The sequence below is a fragment of the Eumetopias jubatus genome, unplaced genomic scaffold (genome assembly GCF_037043125.1).
Source record: "Eumetopias jubatus isolate StellerSeaLion01/CBP00866 unplaced genomic scaffold, mEumJub1_p1.0 scaffold_10, whole genome shotgun sequence".
Taxonomy (NCBI): domain Eukaryota; kingdom Metazoa; phylum Chordata; class Mammalia; order Carnivora; family Otariidae; genus Eumetopias; species Eumetopias jubatus.
The window spans coordinates 57929314-57951668 of record NW_028274816.1 but is presented as its reverse complement, the minus strand read 5'-3'; the positions used below and the strand labels follow the sequence as shown (position 1 = coordinate 57951668).

General features: G+C 53.8%; 2 protein-coding genes across 5 annotated transcripts; one reads left to right on the top strand and one right to left on the bottom strand.

Moving 5' to 3' along the window:
• Positions 1 to 63: 63 nt before the first annotated feature.
• Positions 64 to 6905, bottom strand: PRRG2 (proline rich and Gla domain 2). Of its 4 annotated transcripts, XM_028091600.2 has the most exons (9): positions 6730 to 6905; positions 6165 to 6388; positions 5351 to 5416; positions 4604 to 4701; positions 4235 to 4407; positions 4048 to 4087; positions 2000 to 2135; positions 968 to 1114; positions 64 to 648 (listed from the first exon to the last, which is right to left on the bottom strand). In XM_028091600.2, the coding sequence occupies exons 4-9, from the start codon at positions 4686 to 4688 to the stop codon at positions 630 to 632; spliced, it is 600 nt and encodes a 199-aa protein (XP_027947401.1). In that variant the 5' UTR covers positions 4689 to 4701; positions 5351 to 5416; positions 6165 to 6388; positions 6730 to 6905; the 3' UTR covers positions 64 to 629. The 4 variants fall into 4 exon arrangements, with proteins under 4 accessions (XP_027947401.1, XP_027947402.1, XP_087883851.1 ...); XM_028091601.2 differs by lacking the exons at positions 6165 to 6388; positions 6730 to 6905 and adding an exon at positions 5924 to 6134; XM_088027725.1 differs by lacking the exons at positions 5351 to 5416; positions 6165 to 6388; positions 6730 to 6905 and having other exon boundaries at positions 4235 to 4683.
• Positions 6211 to 20455, top strand: NOSIP (nitric oxide synthase interacting protein). The gene is made up of 9 exons (XM_028091598.2): positions 6211 to 6320; positions 15831 to 15901; positions 16489 to 16594; positions 17705 to 17786; positions 19254 to 19413; positions 19504 to 19622; positions 19740 to 19927; positions 20061 to 20169; positions 20349 to 20455. The coding sequence occupies exons 2-9, from the start codon at positions 15832 to 15834 to the stop codon at positions 20418 to 20420; spliced, it is 906 nt and encodes a 301-aa protein (XP_027947399.1). The 5' UTR covers positions 6211 to 6320; position 15831; the 3' UTR covers positions 20421 to 20455.
• The last annotated feature ends 1900 nt before the right edge of the window (positions 20456 to 22355 follow it).

Sequence of the window (22355 nt, the reverse complement as noted above, 5' to 3'; positions counted from 1 at the left end):
GCCGCGCGCAGACGCGCCCGGGAATGCAATTCAGTTTATTTAATTTTTATTTTTTTGCGTTGTTTCACTCTTTGTCTCTTTTACAAAGCATTTTAATTTACGAGAAGAGCTCAACTCCAGTCTCCCGGTGCAATGCGAGCCCTCCCCTAAAAAGCACGTTTGCAAATATGCCCCCCGCCCTTTCCCCGGGTTCCAGAGCGCCTGCGAGCGTGCACCGGGGGTGCACGAAAACATGCGTGTGCATAAGCAGGGCCCTGCGTGTGCGTGGTCCGTGGCATTGTAGGGCGATGGCCTTGTCACACCTGCTCACTCACGCGAGTGGGTATACCCGGCCTACGCGCCGGGGTCTGAGTTTCCACGCACGCCTACCCCGGGGGCGGGACTGGCGGGTACCCCCCCCCCCCCTACAGTCAGGAAAGCCTGGAAACCCGCGAGTAACAGGGACGAGGGAACACGTTGGCCGGGGATATGCGCGTATCCGTCTCGGCGGAAACACGTGTGCCAGGGTAGGCCTCGGGCCGGACGACCCCAACTCCCACCACTCCCCGAGCTCAGCTATGTAGTTTAAGAGGCCTGGGGGCTCTGGAATCCGCTGTGAATCTGGGGAACCTCAGCTCGGAAACAGCTCCTCAGCGAGGCCTCCTGAGGCTGCAAGGGGAGGGGCACAACGGGGAGTCAAAGACCCGGCTGTTTTTCCCTCCCTGAACCTAGACCACTCCGACCCGCCCGCGGGCGTCTCAGCCAATCGCAGACCCTCTGGGCATAAGACCCACCCTCCGGTAAAGCTCCACACAGACAACACTGGGCCACGCCCCCAGATAATTGCATAGGACCCCGCCCCCACGCTCCAAGCCTCGCCCCGGATAATAAGCTCAAAATTCCAAGTCCCGCCCCTGAGCCCACGCCCCTCCTCCCGCAGCATCCTCCCCTCTGCTCCCCACCCCCAGGTAGAAGCCCAGCTCAGTACCTGGTGTAGGGGGGCGGAGGTGCGTCGTGCACCCCAGAGGCCGCCAGAGCCTGCTCGTAGGTGGGGAGGCCTGGGGGTGGGGGTGGAGGCAGGGGCGTCGGTGGGCCTAGGTCGCCCAGGGGACTTAGGGAATTAATGAGCTCAGCCCTGGGGACAGAAAGTACAGGGTTAGCCGGGGAAACCTACAGGATAGAGGGACTCGGGGGAAGGCAGGTGGGAAGACCTAGGGGGGACACAGAGACTCTGAGGGTGGCATGGGGACACAAATGGAAGGGAGAAAGAGCAGGGGGAAAGAGGGTCACCTTCAGCCTGACCCGGCACACAGAAAAGCACCTCAGAATGACAGGCAGACAGATGAACAGACAGGGGCAGACAGAAATTAACTGCTGAGACATACTCTTATTCACAGACACACATGCGTTCCAGCTACAGGGAGAGCAATGGAGAAAAAGCCCTGCAGAGAGACAGGCAGACACACACAGAAGCAGACACAACACAGAGATACACCCAGTCACAAATTTCCCCGTGCCACTCTTAACAATTAACCCTTCTGAAAAACCCCCAGACCCACCATACTTTGAAGACTGACACTCAAGCACTTTCTTAGACCCTGCCACTAAGAGAGACACGCCTAGACAACTCAGAAGGCGCGCACACACGTGTTCTACAGCCTGGCACCACGGAAACTGACATATCACTGACACCAGAGACCACACGCTGCAGCCTCACGAGATACAATGCAGACAGAGTGATAATCACACATAAACCGGGTACCATGGAGACAGGCGGCAAATACTGATTGAGCTCCTACTGTGTGCCGGGTACTGAGGACATGGTCAGATGGACAAACGGCAATAACCATACCCGCGTGTTCTCACAGACTGACTCTCCACCTGATAGTCTCCCCAGATCCTTCCTCAGTGCCCACCTGTCCCAATCCTTGACTCATCTCTCCTTAGGTCCACCCTTCCTTCTTCCTCTGGTCACCCTGCTTTCCAGCCCCCAGGCCCCTTCTCTCTGAATCCCCCTTACTCTTGGGGACAGGGCTGCTGGCCTCTACCCCGTCGGCAATGCAGATACCAAAAGGCTCCCAAGCTGGCCAGGACAATGAGCAGGATGCCAGACGTCAACCCCACAGCCAGGCCTGCTACGTCCACTCGTCCACGCCCTGCAGTGGGGGGGTGGGGGGGGTACTGTGTCAGGGGCTGTCACTCACCCCGACAACCCAATGCCTTCCCCCTGAAGGAAAAGTACAGGCCAAGAAGCAAAGCAGAACGGCGGGAGCCACTTCCTAGGTGCATGAACCCAGGCAACTCAACGCACTCGTTTCTCTAAGCCTCCATTTGCTGCTCTGTAAAATGGAAACAATAAGTCCTCCCCCATGGGCTGTGGAAATTCATTGAGATCAAACACATAAAGGGTCTATGATAACTTCACCTGGGACTAAAAAATTATGGTAGCGGAATCCCCATGGTGACAGAGGCCCCTCCCTGGACAAAGCGTGGCTCAAGTCCCTCCTAAGCAAAATCCATCTGCTAAGAGGGCAATGGACACACTGAAGTTGGGGGTGGGGAGCTCAGGTAGGCAACTGCAGAGGCCCCCACACTGAGCATTACCAGATTTAGCAAATAATAATATATGATACTAATTAAACATTAATTTTAGATACACAATGTATATTTTGTAGTGTAAGTATGTCCCTTGGAGTATTTAGAATACATTTATACTAAAAAATTTATCTGTATTTGAAATTCAAATTTAACTGATGGGGAGGGTGTCCTGTGTTTTATCTGGCACCCCTCCCCCCCTCTGGAACGTAGTCCCTTTATCACATCCAGGCCACTGAGGGGCCAGTCTCTGAAGGAAGAACAGAATCGCAGGAAGGTTTCTGAATTGACCAGAAGGCGATGAAAAATTCATTTATCAATGGAGGAATTTCGGGAACGCCCCCCCCCCCCCCCGGCCAACTAACAGATTTTTGGGTGTCTAGAACTCAGGTGGGCCCTTTGCTAGGACCCTAGGCCTTTAGCCATCCAAGGCCATTTGTCTGAGGGGAAGCAGACACAGGGAGAACACCAGCTTGGTGAGGCCCTCCTGGGTCTTGCCGCTGGGGAGACTTCCTTTAACACTGGTCAGGAGCTTTGCTCAAACAGTAAACCCCAGGCTTTCAGCCCCCTTAGCAAAGAGCTGCGCTGAGAAGGCACGCCCTCCTGGTTCTGACATGTTTCAGGTGGATTCAAGGAGCCACCAGGCCTTGCTAGGCCTGCAGTGAGGTAGTTATCTCCCCTAGCAACCAGGCTCCAATGTGAGGACTCCGGCCCAGACCTAGGGCTTGTTGCTAAGGGGCATCCACCCCTAGCAACCAGGCCACAAGGGGATGGGGCATGTGGTGCAGGGAGGGGGTTCCTCCCTGGGCAGTGGGCCTTGGGTCCTGAGCCTGGCTAGGTGTGGTTGCTAGGGAGGCCTCCTTGGTAACCAGGCCAAGGCCGGGATGGGGCTGTGGGGGAGGGGAAGCCAGCCAGGTAGTGAGTGCTGCAGTCTTCCTTGGTCCGGCCTGGCCCGGCCTGGTTGCTAAGGAGCAGTTCCCCCTTAGCAACAAGACTGAAGCCATGGTGGGGCCTTAGAACTCACAGTAAGGGTTGGGGGCGGGCAGCCCGGGAAGGTGAGGATGCACAGGCTTGCACCGCCAGGCCTGGCCAGGCCCCGTTGCTAGGGAGCAGCCCCCTAGCAACCAAGCTGCAGAAGGGCTGGAGCTCTGGACTCCAAAGAAGGACTCAGGTGGGTCAGGGCCTCTGAGCCTGAGGTCTCATAGGCCCCAGGGCTGTAACCCCTCTCCACCTGCACTTCCTTCTTCCTAAAGACAGGAGACCTCCTCCAAATAAGGTGTGGTGGGTTCCTCAGGGAGGGGCTCTAGTCTCAAAGGAGGGCACTCTTTTAATAACCCCCTCCAGGACACTCAGGGAGCACTGAATTTGGAGGAGGCAAATTTGGGGTAGGGTATGCTGGTTCCACCTCCAGGAGAAAGGGCTGCCTTAGCTGCACAGAACAAGAGCCCCTGCCCACCCCCCGCCCCAACTCACCTCCTTTGCCATTGTAGATGTAGCTCTCCCAAAAGCGCTCCTTGAAAGGATGGAAGTCAAGCAGGTGGAAAGACAGCATGTCAACGGGGAGATTCCCTACCCCCCAAACCAACCCACGCTGATTTCTGAGACCCAGGGTAGAGGGAATTGTGGGCCGGAACATCCCAGGGCCTGGAGGGGCTCTCACCGTCAGAGTATTGTCCTCAAAATACTCCCTCGCCTCCTCCCAGGAACACCGCTCCTCATAACACTCCCGTTCCAGGTTCCCTGGCGTGAGCAGTTCCAGGTCCCAGTGATTGGCTCGTGGAATCCGGCTATGGCTTCCTAGAAAGCTCTGGGCCTCTGGGGAGTCCAGGAAGACTCCAGGGCCCAAAGGACATGAAGGACAGAAAAATGGAGCGTTCCTAAGACTGGGGAACGTGGAGGAACCCGAACCTGAGGGGATGGGGACTATGGCGTTCTGGGAGAGAAGGGGCCTGGAGGCAAGGGTTCCTGCGTCAGGGGAAGGTGGATGGAGATCTGTGCCTGGACACCAGCTCATCCCTCAAACACTCACCTTGGTCTTGCTCCCCACTGGGTGAGGTGTCTAAGCAGGTGGTCAATCCCAGGTATAGCAGCGGCAGAGAGGGGTAGCCCCTCATATTTTATGAACACCTGAAACCAGGAGTGAAAGAGATAGCAAGTGCCTCAGCCCCTGGGGAATGAGGCAACGTCACCCCGACTGGCCTCTACGGTCCATGATAATAATCATATAATCTTAGCAGTCCCTTCCGTGGCCTGTATTCTGGGCCAGGTCCCTGTGGCAACTCAGTTTAATTTTCACAGCACTGCTATTATTATCCCCATTTTACAGATGAGGAACATGAGGCACGGAGAGATAAAAGAATTTCTCAAGGTAATACAATTTGCAAGATTCAGAAGCATGATTTGAGCGAAAGCAGCGTGCCTCCAGAGACTGGAGCAGGGAGCTTATCTTTTTCTCTACCATGTCTGCAGCACCCAGCACGAATCTTGGCACATAGTAGGTGCTCATAAACATGTCCATCGGTGATCAGGCTTCCTTTCTTCTTGGTAATTTCCACCTATACTTGCCTCTCCCTGTGCCCATTGCCACATCCACCCACAGAGATCAAAGATTACAGGAGAGGCAAAGAGCCTATATTCTCAGGCACAGGGGGAGAAGGGAGTGGAGGTCCTGGACTCCTGGGGCTGGGGGACGGGAACTTCTGAGTCCCAGAGGGGCAGGGAGCCAGGAGGCCACGGTCCCCAAGCCAGGCTCTGCCCCCAGGGGACATTCACTTACCTGCCCAGGCTTGTGAGCACTTTCCCTTCCTCTTCAATAGGGGCTTCCTCTGCCAGCTTCGGCCAGCTGTGAATGGGGGACGGAGAGAAGGGAGGGGAGAGGAAGGAGGGGTTCCCCTCTCCCGGTAATCAAGACGATCCTGGTTTCTGGCAGAGGGGCGGGGTTTGTGATTACCTGCCCTGGGCGGGACTCAGGTAAGGGACAAAGTATTTAAAGGGACCTTAGGATGAAGGGCCTAAGGTCCAGAGCCCCCCTGGGAAGCCAGGGTCTCCGACACCCGACACCGTGGGGGCACTTAGAGGATTGGATGTGTACCCCTTCCCTTGTTGGCCTCCCTGGGATGGAACCTTCCCTGGGTGAGCTAGGGAAATAAATGTCTAGGTCTCCAGATAGGTAGATAGCTAAAAACTGGCGGGAAATGTACGTATGCCTTGGTCCCTGGGGGTAGGTGGACGATGCTGTAGTCAATTCCCATTTCCTGAGGTGATCTGAAGGACTTTGACTTCTGATTTCTCAATTGCTCTGCTTATAAGCTGGGGTCAGAGGAACTGTCCCTTCTCAATTGTCTCTCACCATCCAGTCAGTGACTGATGGACTTGGGGGAGTGAGCTTCCCAATCTCTGGATGAAGTGGCTAATCCTTAAATTCGGACTTGGAGAAACGCAAAGCCTGGGCCTAAGCAGGAAATCGCCCGCCCGGGGAAATGCCTAGTGTATACTAAGCGCGCCCCATAGTCACGCCAGTTGCACTAACCGGAACCTTCAAGTTGCTACTCCCGTTTCCGGAGGGAGGGAAAGAAGAAGGGAGGCCTTACCAAGTCCGACGAGGTATCTCGGCAACTCGGGGCAGCTCTACTTCCTGTCTTTTTTGCCGGGCGGAAGAGGGCGAAGCGGAGAGGGAAAACAGCCCTCCTTTCCGGTGTAGGGGCACAGTTGAAGAAGCAACGAAGGAACGAGGGGTCGTTTGTAAGGTGAGTTCCGGGCGGTGGCGGGATAAGGTTGCTGCGATCGCCTTCCCGCGGGCTAGATTTCTGGGGTCCTGAGGGAGTCAGGGACAGGATTTCGAATTCCCGACTCCCTGTCAATCATTAATAGAGCACTCTAGGCCCCAAAGTTTGAAGCTGAACTACATCTCCCAGCATCCCCTGGAAGTAGCTCAGCCTCCATCCGCCAGTTCGGCTAAGAGTTGGTATTTCACGGTAGAGGACGAGGGACCGGGAGTCCCAGGGGGCGGGGAGACTGGGACTCTTGCGGGGGGTGGGGGTGGGGTTTAAGGAGTGGGAGTTGAGGAAGACGGACCCCCCTTTCCTGCCTCAGTTTCCCAGACTGTGACGGGGAGGGCGGAGGAAATTGTGCAGCCGCCCACCGCCGCCTTTGCACCTTTTTGACAGCCCGTTCCTTCTCCGAGTTGGTGTAGGGTTTGACCTTTTCCTCCATGGAGTTCTGGCGCCGGCCGACCTGGCTTCTCATCCCGACGGTGCTGTTGGGTCGGTGTGAACTTGGGCCTCGAAGGGTTTTACTTTGATATTCTATTATGAAAATGGTCAAACTTGGGGCGCCTGGGTGGCTCAGTCATTGAGCGTCTGCCTTCGGCTCGAGTCATGATCCCAGTATCCTGGGATCGAGCCCCGCATCGGGCTCCCTGCTCGGCGGGAGGCCCGCTTCTCCCTCTCCCACGCCCCCTGCTTGTGTTCCTGCTCTCGCCATCTCTCTCTGTCAAATAAATAAAATCTAGTATAAATACATACATATACATACATATATATATATATATACATATGGCAAATCCTACCCTTCGTGACATATCATCCCTAAAACTTTAAGGATGCATGTTGTAAAAACAAGGGACATTTACAGGACCGAAATACCATCATCACACTTTCCAAAAGCAAAAGTTCTGGAATATTCCCTATTACTTGGTCAATAACCAAATCTTCTTGTGTCAAAAATACCTTTAAAAGAGAAGTTTAATTTGTTTGAATCAGAATCCAGTCAAGTCATTGCTGTTATGGCTCTTAAATTCCTCTTTAGAATAGTCCCCTCCACCCCACGCTTTATTCTTCTTGGCATAATTGATTTATGAAAGAAACTGGATCAGGGACGCCTGGGTGGCTCAGTAGGTTAAGCTTCTGCCTTCAGCTCAGGTCATGATCGCAGGGTCCTGGGATCGAGTCCCACGTCGGGCCCCTTGCTCAGCGGGAAACCTGCTTCTCCCTCTGCCTGCCACTCCCCCTGTTTGTGCTCTCTCTATCTGACAAATAAATAAAAAATCTTAAAAAGAAAGAAAGAAAGAAACTTGATCACTTATTCTGTTGATCATCTGGGTATGAATTTGTCTTTTTGTTTTCTTGTAACCTCATTTTACTTATTTCTCCATGCAGGGGTCAACAGGCCAAACCCAAAATCCGCTGACTTCCTTTTTTTTTTTTTTTTTTACAAAAATCAGATTTATTTATATTTATTTATATAGTTCACCCATTTAAAGTCTACAGTTCAGGGGTGCCTGGCTGCTCAGTTGGAACAGTGTGCAACTCTTGATCTCGGGATCATGAGTTCCAGCCCCACCTTGGGTGTAGCGGTTACTTAAAAATAAAATCTTAAGAAAATAAAGTATACAATTCAGTGGGGTTTGGGGGAGGGTTTTTTGTTTGTTTGTTTGTTAAGTAGATTCCACATCCGACATGGGGTTTGAACTCATGACCCCAAGATCAAGACTCGCATGCTGTACCTACAAGCCAGCCAGGCGCCCCCCTCAGTGGTCTTTAGTATATCCACAGAGTTGTGCAACCATCACCACAGTCAGTTCTAGAACATTTTTATCACTCCAAAAAGAAACCCAGGACCCATTATCCGTCACTCCCCACTCTCCCCTCCACCCCAGCACTAATATCCACTACTCTGTTTTCTGTCACTACGGATATACCTAATCTGGACATGTCACATAAATGGAATTTTTTTTGTTTTTGGACTGGCTTCTTTCAGCATAATGTTTTCAAGGTTAATCCATTCTGTAGCACGTATCAGTACTTCATTCTTTTTATGGCTGAATACTGTTCCTTTGTCTGAGGTATACCATAGTTTGTTCATCCATTCATCAGTTGATGAACTCTTTGGTTGTTTCCATCTTTTGGCTCTTCTGAATACCATGGATATTTGTGTCCAAAGTTTTTGTGTGGACATGGTTTCATTTCCGTTGGGAGTGGAATTGCTGCATCAAACGGTAACTCTGTGTTTCAGCTTTTGAGGAACCGCCAGACTGTTCCAAAGTGGCTGCCCCAGCTTCTATTCCCATTGTCAGTGCATTGAGGGTTCCAGGTTCTCCACACTGTGGTTCTCTGACCCCTTTTTTTTTTTAAGATTTTATTTATTTGACACACAGCAAGAGAACAAGCACAGGGAGCCACAGGCAGAGGGAGAGGGAGAAACAGGCTCCCCGCTGAGCAGGGAGCCCGATGCGGGGCTCAATCCCAGGACGCTGGGATCATGACCTGAGCCGAAGGCAGATGCTTAACGACTGAGCCACCCAAGCGCCCCAACAAATAATTTTTTAAAAAGATTTTATTTTTAAGTAATCTCACACCCAACACGAGGCTCGAACTCACAACCCCGAGATCAAGAGTCACATGCTCCACCAACTGAGCCAGCCAGGCGCCCGCCTTTTGCCCATCTTTAAATTGAGTTATTTGTCTTTTTATTATTGCATTGTAGGGTTTTTTTGTATATTCTAGATAGAGTTCCCTTATTGGATATATGATTTGCAACCCCCACTTGTTTTTGTATAACCTACAAACTAAGAATAGTTTTAACATTTTTTAAAAATATTTTTATTTGACAGAGAGCGCGCGAGCACAAGCAGGGGGAATGGGAGAGGGAGAAGCAGGCTCCCCACTGAGCAGGGGATCCTGGGATCCTGGGATCATGACCTGAACCAAAGGCAGACACTGAACCAACTGAGCCACCCAGGCGCCCCTCTTTTTTTTTTTTTTTTTTTAAGTAGGCTTCATGCCCAGCACAGAGCCCAACACAGGGCCCAAACCCACGACCCTGAGATCAAGAGTCGGCAGCAGCTAACTGATCCTATTATGACCTGTCTGAGCCCCCGCCCTGCCCAGGTGCCAGGCAGTGCTGGGACCTGGCCAGACTAGAGTCCTTCCCAATCCCATCCCTCCAGAGGCTCCTGGCCTGGAGAGGGAAGTACTGAGGGATAGCAGCTATATTGGAGGTAACTCAGGGCATTATCAGAGCACAAGGATCACCTAATTCAGCCTGGAGAGACAAGCTTCCCACAGGAGGGGACTCCTTGACGAAGCCTAGAAAGAAAAAGGGGACAGAATTTCCAGGGGAAAGACGAGGCATGCACTAGCTGTCCCACTCCACGCTGAGAGTCAGGCATAGTGCCTCAGGCTGATGGTCAAGGCCACGGATTCAGATGCCTGGGTCATACCTTAGCTGCAGGATGAGCACCTTCTCTGAGACAGTTTCCTTGTTTGTAGCAATCATTTGTGTGGTTGTGGGATTCAGTGAAGGTAATATGTGTAAAATGCTTAGAAAAGGGCTAGGTTCACCGAACGTCTTAAATAAACGTCAGCCTTGTTTGTTTGTTTAAACATCAGCCGTTATTTTTTTTTTTAAGATTTTATTTATTTGAGAGAGAGAGATCGTGAGAGAGAGCATGAGCAGGTGAGAGAGGGAGAAGCAGAGTCCTCGCTGAGCAGGCAGCCCGATGTGGGGTTTGATTCCAGGACCCCTGGGATTGTGACCTGAGCCCAAGGCAGACGCTTAACCGACTGAGCCCCCCAGGCGCCCCTAGACATCAGCCATTGTTAAGAGAGAGTCTCAGATGCTCACTTTTGCCCTTAGGGAACTCTCTCTGTACTGCTTACATCGTGTCCTATTTCTGTCTTTGATTTCCTTGAGTGTAATTAGCCCCTTGGTTTTCCTTTAACACAGAAGCCTCCGTACCCTGGGAATGGCCTGACACACACCATTTTCGGGAGAGGGGTGTGTAGCATTCTCTAGGTTCGCAAAGGGATCTCTGGCCCCACCAAAAGGTTAAGAACCACTGGCTCAGGATGCAAGCAAACCAACTGCAGAAAAAGACAGTTGGGAGGGAATCAGTAATTTGAACACCAGACAGATAGTAGATGATGTTATGGAATCATTAGTGGGTCAATGGTATCATGGTCGTGCTTTTTTAAAGTCCGATCTCAGTGCGGTGCTGTTCGAGCAGGAGTCACTATCTCAAGAGGCTGCGGAGCACTTGGATAAGTGGCTAGTTTGACTGAGGGACTGGATTTTCCTAATGCTTTTATTTTAATTAAGACTCTTTAAGATTTTATTTATTTGAGTGCCGGGGGGGTGGGGTAGGCAGAGGGAGAAGCAGACTCCCCACTGAGCAGGAAGCCTGAAGTGGGGCTCGATCCCAGGACCCTGAGATCGTGACCTGAGCTAAAGGCAGCCGCCCAACCAACTGAGCCATCCAGGGGCCCCTCATTTTAATTAATTTAAATTTAAGCACTAACACTTGATTGAGTTATTGGGAAACTTTTGAGTACGCTCGGCACAAAGCGGGTATGTGAATGTACCTTTGCAGCGGGAAATCACAAAACCTAAATATAGGTCAAGTATCTCCAGTGAAAATTTCACGTTTGAACTGAAGGGGCCGAAAGAGGAAAATGCACTCTGGTGTTTGAAGGCCTCGTACAGAAAGGGAACGGGTTGGCCTGTATTCTCAGATGGTGACCTTCCTGGGAGGACTGGCAGTTGCCATGTGGTCAAGAAGGTGGCTCCATAGCCTGCTTGCCTGGGTTCGAATCCTGCCTCTGTCGGTTCCTAGCTGGGGGGGATCCCGGGAGCCTGTTTTCTCCCCTGTAAAGTGGGCATGATGATGAGTGGTTGTGGTTTTGGATAGTTTCTCTTTGAAACACTAGAGACAGCAGATGGCGGTAGTCTTATTTTCTATTTTGAAATTGGCCTTAATGAGGAGACAATCCAGCGTGGTGGGTGAAAAGCTCAGCTTCCAGAGAAATCCTGGCCCTGCCACCTGCCAGCCCTTCAGCCCTTGGCCAGTAGTTCTTAAACTCTTTGGTCTCAGTGTCCTAAAAGTCATTGAGGACTCTGGAACTTTTCGTTTTTGTGAGTTCTATCTATCAATATTTGCTGTATCAGAAATTAAAACTGATGCTAAAATTTTTTTTCTGTTGAGATATAATTCACATAACACAAAATTCATCCATTTAAGGTAGTATATTCACGGGGCGCCCGGCTGGCTCAGATGGTGGAGCGTGCAACTCTTGATCTCGGGGTCGTGGGTCTGAGCCCCACCACGTTGGGTGTAGAGATTCCTTAAAAATAAAAATCTTTTAAAAAAAATCTAAAGTGGGGCGCCTCGGTGGCTCAGTCATTGAGCGTCTGCCTTCGGCTCGGGTCATGATTCCAGGGTCCTGGGATCGAGCCCCACATTGGGCTCCCTGCTCCTCGGGAAGCCTGCTTCTCCCTCTCCCACTCCCCCTGCTTGTGTTCCCTCTCTCGCTGTGTCTCTGTCAAATGGATAAATAAAATCTTTAAAAAAAAAATCTAAAGTAGTATATTCACTATTTTGTGCAGTCATCACCACTTAACTGATGCCAGAACGTTTTCATCACCCCAAAAAGAAACCTTGTACCTGTTAGTGGTTACTCATCATTTCCCCTTCTCCCAGCCCGTGGCAACCACCAGTCCACTTTCTGTCTCTATGTATTTGCCTCTTCTGGACATTTCATATCCGTGGGATCCTACAATATATGGCCTTTTGTGCCAGATTTCTTTCACTTAGCGTAGTAAAACAAATTTTTCTTTTAAGTAAGCTCCACCCCCAACATGGGGCTTGAACTCATGAGCCTGAGATGAACAGTCACATGCTCCCCCCAACTGAGCCAGCCAGGTGCCCCTAAAATTTTTAAAACCCAAGGACGCGCAAGCACACATTGAGTTAGTGGTCAGAGCAGTGACATCCTCACGTGTCACACAGTCTCCAGAAAATGCCACGGTACCCTTGTAAGAGAATAAGAGTAACAAAGGCAGACACATTTTAGTATTAATATGGAAATAGTATTGTGGTCATTTTAGTATTAATATGGAAATAGTTTCAGTATGCCCTGAAAGCATCTTAGGGACCGCCCCCCAGGGTCCCCGGACCTTACTTTGAGAACCACTGCCCTGGGCAGTGGCTTCACTTTGAAGCATCCGTTTGCCCATGTGCCAAATGGAGATGGTAATGGGATAGACTGCAGAAAGTGGTTGAGGTTGGACGATCTATGAGATGGGGGTGCAAAGTTGGCATGGGGTGGGGGACTGTTGCCATTATTGCCTGGCCAAGTAAAAAAAAAAAAAAAAAAGATGCTCCCTCCGTAGCAGTTCCTCTCATTCTTGGAGGGAAAATGTCCCCGGCCACAAAGCCAAAGAGTGTAGAAACCCCTGTTGGCCACAGGACAAGCAGCCCGGTGCCAAGTACCGCAGAGGGTCAAGGCAGTTGACAACTAAGAATAGAGTGGAGAATTTGTCCAGGAGGAGGTCAGCGCGACCTCCGTGAGTGGCAGCTGGGGGGGCTGGGGCGGAAGCCAGAGGGCCGAGGGGAGGGGCTGGTGGCAGGTGAGCCGGGGGAGACAGCAGGTGCTGGACATTTGCCCAGAAGCTCGGAGGTTGAGGGAAAGTCAGAGGAGGTTCCGTGGGTCACGTTGGGGTGTTTCACCAAGGTTAGCTCCTGCAAGCAGCGGTGACCGCCGCTGGGGTGAAATGTTCTGTGTCTCCACTGGGGTGGTGGTCATGAGGGCATATACATTTGTCAAAACGTATCAAACCGCATCCTTAAAGTCTATGCCTCTATTCTATGTCAATATACCAAAGACCAGAAATTGGTTTCCGAGGGAAGACGCCAGTAGGGGGAGAGCGAGATCCACGGCTCAAAGAGAGGTTTGCAGTTCACGTTCTGGATGTGAAAGACAAGTTTCCGAAGGCGACCAGAGAGGGGCATAAAGACAGAGGTGCTCTTTTTGCATTTGGGGAGCCCTTGGTTGTGCCCCCACCCCCACGCCAGCCTTCTGGATCTTTCTTGCAGCCAGAGAGCTGGAGAGAATATTTCCCGAACACCCGCTGTGTGCCAGGCTCTGAGCAGGACTCGCACTTCTCACGGCAGTCCAGTCCTGTCAACTAGGTCCCATGGTTATCCCCACTTTTTGCCAAATTAAGCCAAGGCTCAGAGAAAGGAAATGGCCAACCCTGGACTCAAGGCCAGGCTGAAGGTCACCTTGCCCAATCCTTGATCCCTATAACCTATAGCCCCCTCCTGTATCTCCAGCCCCTGGTCGTTCCCCACCCTGTACGCACAGTGCGTACCCTCTTGTTTGTATGGTCTTCTTTAAAATGTACCGTGTTGGGGTGCCTGGGTGGCTCAGTCGTTAAGCATCTGCCTTCAGCTCAGGTCATGATCCCAGGGTCCTGGGATCGAGCCCCACATCTGGCTCCCTGCTCCGCAGGAGGCCTACTTCCCCCTCTCCCACTCCCCCTGCTTGTGTTCCTGCTCTAGCTGTCTCTCCCTCTGTCAAATAAATAAATAAGATCTTAAAAAAGGTAAAATAAAGTGTACCGTCTTGGGGCGCCTGGTTGGCTCAGTCGGTTAAGCATCTGCCTTGGGCTCAGGTCATGATCCCAGGGTCCTGGGATCAAGCCCCACGTCAGACTCCCCTCTCGGAGTCTGCTTCTCCGTCTACTTCTGCAGCTCCCCTGGCTTGTGCTCTCTCGTTCTCTCTCTCTGTGTCAAATAAATAAATAAAATCTTAAAAAAAAAAAGTACCATCGTAGGCATGTGTAGATTGGCAGCGATCCTGTTTCATTTCTTACTGTTGTTTCCCTTACTTTTTATACCCAGTATTGTGTTAACATCCACCCATGATAACTTGCACACATCCAGTGGGTTGCATTTTAACAGCTGGGTAGTCTCGAGGATGGGCTGTCAGCACCCATTCTCCCAGGGAGGGACATCCAGTTGCCTCTGATTCCCCTCCGGTGTAAATCACAACGCTGTGGACATCCGTGGGTATGCTCCCTTGCGGATGTCTCTGAGGCACATCACCCAAGTGCAGAGTTGCCTGCGCTTACTTTGCTAAAGTTCCGCCACCCTGAGTTCTGGGAGGCTGGCCCTGTCCACTCTCCCCGCTGCAATGCCTAAGGGTCCTGTGACCGACTGCGCGTCCTCACCAAGTCCTGGTCTTACCCAGCTTTCAGAGTTTCTCCCGCCAGCCTGATAATTGGTGTCAAGTGCTATCTTTTTTTTTTTTTTAAGATTTATTTATTTGAGAGAGAAAGAGCACGCACATGAGAGGGGGGAGGGTCACAGAGAGGCAGGCTCCCCGCTGAGCAGGGAGCCCGATGCAGGACTCGATCCCGGGACTCCAGGATCATGCATGACCTGAGCCGAAGGCAGTCACCTAACCAACTGAGCCACCCAGGCACCCCTGTCAAGTGCTATCTCATTGTCGTTTCCATCTGAGGAGAATTGAGTGTCTCCCCACACGCGCGTTAGTCTTTGAGCTGCTGCTTCCGTAAATTACCCCTTGTTCACGTCTTTTGCTCCTTTTCCTGCTGGGGTAGCTGGTTTTTTTCTTGTTGATTTGCCAGAGTTCCGTGTACCTAGCGCTGCTAGGATGCTTGTTTCGAAGATGGGAATTTATTCCAGTGTAATTGGTAAGGTTAGGCAACAATTCGAGCAGAATGTGGATTTCGCCTTTGCTTACAGATGATCTCACCCACCCAGGAGAAAGAGTACTGCACTCAGTTGTTTGAGCCTGTAGGCATCCACAAAGCACACATACGCACGCCCCGAACAGAGCATCTCCGAGTCCCCTCACCTCCCCCATGTGTGTAAGGAGCCACGCCCATTCTCATCTGCTGCTAGAACTTTTGGGATTTCAAATCACCTTCCCTCTACCCCCTCAGAGTAACTCACAACGTGCACCCCTTCCGATGCCTGCTTCTACAAGCAAAGTGTAGGTCTTTTTCAAGGTAAAATGCCATCTTCCTTTTTGGAGTGTATAGATATAAGACTGTCCTCCCCTGGGGGCGCCTAGGTGGCTCAGTCAGTTACACGCCTGCTTTCGGCTCAGGTCATGATCTCAGGGTCCTGGGATCGAGTCCCACGCCGGGCAGGGAGCCCGCCTCTCCCTCTGCTCCTACCCCCACTCGTGCGTACACTCTCTCTATCAAATAATTAAATAAAATCGTTAAAAATAATTAAATAAATAAAATGCAGATCAGAGAAGAAACAGCCCGTAAGTCTTGTTCTGCTGCCCCTCTAGCAGTTTGTTTAAAAAAATAATAATGTCCTCCCCTGACCCACCCCCAGTTTTCCCATCTGGCGGGGGCAGGGTCAGATCAGCTCTGAGGGCCCCGTCCTCCCTATGGACTCCTTCCACCACAGCCCTGTGACTATCCCCTCCTTCCCTCAGGATGACACGGCATGGCAAGAACTGCACGGCAGGAGCTGTCTACACCTACCACGAGAAGAAGAAGGACACAGGTTTTGGGTTTGGCAGGGGGGCAAATGTCTCTTGAAGTCACCATCCCCCGTCTGCCCCTCTGGTTGCGCCTTCTGGGCATGTCTCTCCCCGCCCCGCCCCCTCCCCCCCCACTGATGGTCATGACCTTATGAGGAACAGCCCGCGTGATCCTGCACCCGCCCCCCGCACCGCCCCAGTGATGGGCACTTCTGTACGTGACCTCATCTAAGACTCCCAACCACCCACTGAGGAAGGAATCTGCTGTTGTCGTGGCAGAACCGAGGCCCAGGGAGATACAGGCCCTTGAGTTTGGTCATAGAGCCAGAGGGGTGGAGGGGAGTCAGCTGTGAGCCTCTCTACCCAGCTACCTCAGTGACAGGGCCTGTCTGTCTGTCACTTACCCTCTGGATGGACACCTTCCTGTGGGTTGTGCCCCTGCCCCCAACACAGAGACACACAGATACACAGCCCAAGCTCTTGACTGCCTGTTTCTCAGAGTGTCCACCCTCCCCACCCCGCCTCCAAGTTCTCTCTGTGCCTTTCTCTTGGGGTTTGGCAAGGGGCCCATCTCCTGGCCCTCCATCCCTCTGTCTGTCTCTGTCCCTAGCGGCCTCGGGCTACGGGACCCAGAACATTCGCCTGAGCCGGGATGCCGTCAAGGACTTCGATTGCTGCTGCCTCTCTCTGCAGCCCTGCCATGACCCTGTCGTCACGTGAGCTGGGGAGGTGCATGGAGGGGGCCGCGTGCGTGGGTCTGGCCGCCTGCACAGCTGGGGCACCCTGGGCAAGCCCCTTCACCTCTCAGAGCCTCAGTGTGCTCATCCAAGACATGGGCGTGATCCTAACGTGTTCCACGGGGTGTGGAAAAGAATACGTTTGTAATAGAGGGTAGGGCCCTTGGAACGTTGCCTGGCGCATAATAACAGCTCATGTGCGGACGCTCACTGTTACCTGCCTCACGGCCTGGTGGAGGCTTCAGGGAGATCGTGGGTACAAGGTGCTTAGTCCAGTGACTGAATATGGGCTTGGTGTGCAGGTCTGTGTTACAGAGATAGTGATGGCCGGGTGGGTCTTTCCCCGCATGACCAGCCCCATCTAGGGTCCCTGAGGCCACGTTCAGGTTCAGGGGTTCATGAGAAGAACTCACAGAACTCAGGGAGATAGTTCTAGTCAGTGACAGCTTGTGACAGTACGAAGAGGGAGATTAGGTCAGCAAGGGGGAAAACACGTGGGGCAGAGCCCGGGAGAGACCAGGAGCGAGCCTCCAGCCATCCTCTCCTGACAGAGTCCCAGGGACAGCGCTGGTCTCCCAGCAACAACGTGTGACAAGAGTCGGGAGTGTTGCCCACCAGGGAAGCCCACCTGAGGCCCCGGTGTCCAGGGATTTTATTGGAGGCTGGTCCTGGAGGCATGGCTGACCTCCGTGGGGCTGACCTTGGTCTCCAGCCCCTCCGGAGGTCTGATACCACACGGCCCAAGCCCCCACCTCCACCTCCTACCCCTGCCCCAGGTGAACTAAGACACTTTTATCAAGCAGCACATTCCAGGGGCTCCAAGGTTCCCTGCTGGGAGCTGGTCAAGGGCCAGTCCTTTGTTTGGAAAGTGCAGGGATCGGATCACCCAGGCCTGCTGAGTTAACCCTCTACAGCACAAGAATCCACTCCCCCCACGCATGTCAGAGCAGATTGTAAAGCCTGGAGAATGGAAATGGTCTGGTGCACTTCAGGGTGCACTGAGCACCAAGTGACCTGCTCCGTGTAAGAGGCTTTAGTGGGTGCTCAGGGCAGGGAGCTGACACTTCTCACCCTGTCCTGTCCTTACAGCTCGGATGGCTACCTGTATGAGCGGGAGGCAATTCTGGAGTACATTTTGCACCAGAAGAAGGAGATCGCCCGGCAGATGAAGGTGACGGGGCTTGGGGAGGGGGCAGGGGCAGGGGGTGAGCTCACAAGCTCACAAGCAGAGCCAGTCTGGGCTTCCTTTCTGAGTTCCCTTTCCCTCTGAGCCTTTGCCTGGACTGTTCCTGCTGCCTGGTGCACCTTCCCCTCCAGATATCAGCCCAGGTGTTGCCTCCTCTGACCTCCTGCTAGTCCAAGGCCCCCAGGGTCTGCCCTTGCCACCTCTTCTCTTGACACTTGTCATGGTTGTGAATCTGCATGTGGCTGACGTGCCCACTTCCCCCGCTAGACGGCAGGCCGCAGGGGCAGGGAATAAACCTCTTGCCTACCCCCGGCCCTAGGTTTTCCATGAATACTTGTTGAATTAACTGATGTCACCTCATCTTTCTGGGCCTCCGTTTCAGTGGCTCTAAAATGGGCCAACGGAGTCAAGTCAGAGGGCGCCTGCAGGGCATGCGGTAGATGCCCACAGGTCAGAATTCTCAAGGGCTTTACTTGGAGCCATGCCCATCTTCCATGGGTGAACTATTTTCATGGATAGGAGGGACCCCGTTTATCACCGTGTGTGAGGCAGAGCTGGCCTGCCTCCCTGCTTTTCCAGCCAGGCTTCACAGAGCTCCAGAAACACAGCGGGCTAGATTCTTGCTGAGCCTTCTGTCTTGAGTGAGGGGCTTCCCCTGTGCCCATGACCCCCTGCATGATCTAGTGGCTGCCTGGGTGTGCCCTCCTTACGGTGGCCATGCCAGAGGCCGTCCCAAGCACCAGTCACCCTCAGTGTTCTCCTCCCTCAGCTGGGGGACTCAGGGCAGTCTCAGCTCAGCACCGCGTCCCTGCGTCTGTGCACGCGCACACCCACACGGCCCGTGCAGTCAAGGCTTCGTGAATGTCAATTGCTTCTTACTCTCCTGGAACTCGCCTCCAGGGCCGGATAGGGTCTACCATACGTACACTGTAAAATATAACGTGGCCCACAGGTGCATTTATGGAGCGCTTGCTATGTGCCAGGAAAGGTTTTAAGCGTTTCCAAAACTCATCCTGCATAACCCAGAGAGCCTGCGAGGTGGGTCGCGGTTGTTAGCCCGATTTACAGACAAAGAAACTGAGACCAGGAGAAGTCACAGCACTTACTGGAAGCCACAGAGCTCATCAGTGGCAGAGGCAAGGTTTAAGTCTGGCCATCTGTCTCCTGCCAAGGTGCTGACCACTCTGCTGCCCAGGAACAGAGAAGCCACTGAATCCCAAGCCAGCTACCTGCCCTGCAGTCGGGGAAGGGACAAGCAAGGGCAGCAGAGCCACACCATAGATCACAGCATATTAAAGGTTCACACCCTGGCAGTCACCAGCCTTTACGAAAAGTGCCAGGATTGTCCCCTTTGTAGGCCTCGGTTTACCCATCTGTGAAATGGGAAGAGCCACCCTCAAACTCACAACCCACAGGGAGACGCATAGTCCACTTCTTTCTGGCTGTCTGCAGGCCTATGAGAAGCAGCGGGGGGCCCGACGTGAGGAGCAGAGGGGCCTGCAGCGGGCTGCGGCCCAGGACCAGGTGCGGGGCTTCCTAGAGAAGGAGGCGGCCATCGTGAGCCGGCCCCTCAACCCCTTCACGCCCAAGGCCGCTTCGGGGAGCAGCCCAGGTGAGGGGGAGCCGACTTGCAAGTGAGTGGGGGTCTCGCGGGGCCGGGTGCTTCCCTGGGTATGGCATCAGAACCCACTTCCCCTTGCAGATGATGCCCGACCTGGGTCCAGTGCAGGCCCCACAGGCAAGGACAAGGACAAAGCGCTGCCCAGCTTCTGGATCCCGTCCCTGACCCCCGAGGCCAAGGCCACCAAGCTGGAGAAGCCTGTGAGCATTCCCAGCACCTGAGCAGCCCCCTTCCCTGCCTGGGACCCCCCCCCCAATCCTCACTACACCTGGCCCCAGCCCGGCCTGCTGACCCTGCCTCCCTTCTGTCCCGCTCAGTCGCGCACCGTGACCTGCCCAATGTCCGGGAAGCCACTGCGCATGTCGGACCTGACCCCCGTGCGCTTCACGCCGCTCGACAGCTCCGTGGACCGCGTGGGGCTCATCACTCGCAGTGAACGCTACGTGTGCGCTGTGACCCGCGACAGCCTGAGCAACGCCACGCCTTGCGCCGTGCTGCGGCCCTCGTGAGTTACGCGAGTCGCCCGGGGGAGGATCCCGGGACCTGCCGGGCGGAATGGGGCGGGGCTCGGGGGTGTGGCCCTCCCTCGTCGGGGCGGGGCCTCTGATCGGTGCCCCCGACACTCACGCTCACCGTAGTGGGGCCGTGGTCACTCTGGAGTGCGTGGAGAAGCTGATTCGGAAAGACATGGTAGACCCCGTGAACGGGGAGAAGCTGACGGACCGCGACATCATCGTGCTGCAGCGGGTAAGCAGCGACTCACCTCCCCGGCCCGGCTCTGCGAGGTCCCGCCCCCTCTCCTCCGCCCCCCCGGGGCCCCGCCCCTCCCGGGGGGCCCGCCTGCCACGGGGTCCCGCGTCACCTTACCGGGTTTAGGGCTCCCCCCACCGCCCCTGCAGCCCGACCTGCCCCCCCCACCTCCCCAGGGCGGCACAGGCTTCGCGGGCTCCGGAGTGAAGCTGCAGGCTGAGAAGTCGAGGCCGGTGATGCAGGCCTGAGTGCGCGGGAGACCAAATAAACTGGCTTGGACTCATTGGCTTTGTGGTGCCTTCCTTGGCTGCGCTGGATCCCAGGGGCACCCCCAGGCAGCCCTCCAGCGTATGCCTGCTGCAGCGGCCAGAAGCTGAAGGCGCAGGCTAATTATGTTAAGGGTGGTGTGACATTAGGAGTAAAACCTGAGCTGAACGCACACGCGGCCCGGTTAACATTGGGTGAGAGTAGCCAGAAGTCGGAGTCTGAAGTGCGTGCACACGAAGGCGCTGCTTGAACAGGCTCCGTAGAAACCCCCTCGCATCTTTGAGTTACGCCGCATTCGAAGCCCGTGAGACGTTCTGGAAGGTGTCTCTCAAAGTAAAGTGTGGTAAGACAGCCAAAGGAAGCCAAATGTGGTGAGCGCGAGCAGCAGGCTCCCGGTCTAGAGAAGGTAGTCAGGAGCCCTTCCCTCTGACACTTGACTGCAGAAGGCCAAGACCAAGAAGAAAGCCCTACTCCAGAGCCTTGCATAGGCTGCCCTGGGCACAGGACCTGGCAGGGGTGAGGAGCAGAGCCTGCAGGGGCGAGGAGGCCGCAGAGCGTGGGGCCTGGCGGTCCTGCCTGCAGTACGCTTGGCTAGGAACACAGGAGGGCTCTCAGAGCTTCGTTTTTAATGACCATTGACTCACAAAAGCAACCCTGGGCAGTGTGCAAGGCAGAGTGTAGGGTCAAACAAAGATCAAAAAGATCAAGCCCTAACATTCCAAGTATCGCCTCCCTGAGCGATACCTAGGGTCTGTCCTTCCAGATCTTTCTCCACATAGTACACGCACGAGTGTTTTCAACCAGCGTGACCTCTCAGTGTACGTACCGTTCTGTTCAGTGAACAAGCTCTACTTTTTCACTTCTGTAAAAGTAAAAGGTCTCATCTGATGCCCAGACCCGATTCAAAGGTCCAGGAAGTATCCTTCACTGCCCTTTGCTGAAGCCTGTCTGGTACATCCGGCTGCAGAGGAAGGTTGTAGCAGGAGGGTGGGTGGTGTCACCCTTGCACCCTGGGGAGCCCCCCACACCCAGAATTTGCTCCCCTAAATGCCTCTAGAACCTTCCCTTTGTCCCTAAGAGCCCTCACACCCTACTCTTGGGACCCCAATCCCTGGAAATGGGTTGCAGCTGCCATTCAAGGAGCCCGTGATGTCTGGACCTATCAATCTACGGTTCTCTTGAGTCCTGGGAGAGGGATGCTTGTACCCATTTCACAGAACAGCCCACTGAGTCTGAGAAAACACACTTGCCCAAAGTCATACTGCTCAAAGGTGTAGCAGAAGTCAAGTTCACTTAGAAGTCAGCCACCTCCGGAGACCTCCCCGCCCCCAGCCCTGCCCTTCCTCCCATCCTCTGTACCCTTCCTCCCCCACCTGTTCCCACACTGTCACCCCAAAGACCTCTCCCCCTGACGCCTGGGTGGCTCAGTCGGTTGGGCATGTGCCTTTGGCTCAGGTCATGATCCCAGGGATCATGGGATCCCAGGTCCTGGGATCGAGTCCCACATCGGGCTCCCTGCTCAGTGGGGAGCCTGCTTCTCCCTCTCCTCCCTGCTCCTACTCTTTCTCTCTATCTCTGTTGCTATCTCTCTCTCAAATAAAGTCCCCTACTATTTAAAAAGAAAAAAGACCTCTCCCCCTTAAACTCCCACCCAATCCTTTCTACCTAGAGCGTTCTAAGTCACCCCCTTGGTCCCTAAATGCCCCCAATCCTCAGCCTCTTTCTCAAGAGCCCACAACCACCCCTGGGTCCTTCCAGTTCTCTCTCAGCCCCCTCAAGGACTCCGATCTTGCTCATGTGTGTTCAGACGACCCCCCGCCCCAAATAAAAGCTTCAAGGATTCCCAATCTTGCACCTTTGTTTCCACAAGGAACCCAAATCCCACTGATTCACAGGCCCTTCGAGACACCCTTTGT

Bases quoted from the DNA above. Each gene is read 5' to 3' on its own strand.
- NOSIP (XM_028091598.2), top strand. From the start codon at position 15,832: ATGACACGGCATGGCAAGAACTGCACGGCAGGAGCTGTCTACACCTAC. The intron at 19,928-20,060 runs GTGAGTTACGCG...CGCTCACCGTAG, and splicing joins TGCGCCGTGCTGCGGCCCTC to TGGGGCCGTGGTCACTCTGG. The intron at 20,170-20,348 runs GTAAGCAGCGAC...CCACCTCCCCAG, and splicing joins ACATCATCGTGCTGCAGCGG to GGCGGCACAGGCTTCGCGGG.
- PRRG2 (XM_088027725.1), bottom strand. From the start codon at position 4,588: ATGAGCTGGTGTCCAGGCACAGATCTCCATCCACCTTCCCCTGACGCA. The intron at 2,136-4,047 runs GTGAGTTGGGGC...CCCCCACTGCAG, and splicing joins CATCTACAATGGCAAAGGAG to GGCGTGGACGAGTGGACGTA. The intron at 1,115-1,999 runs GTAAGGGGGATT...TTCTGTCCCCAG, and splicing joins CAGCAGCCCTGTCCCCAAGA to GGCTGAGCTCATTAATTCCC.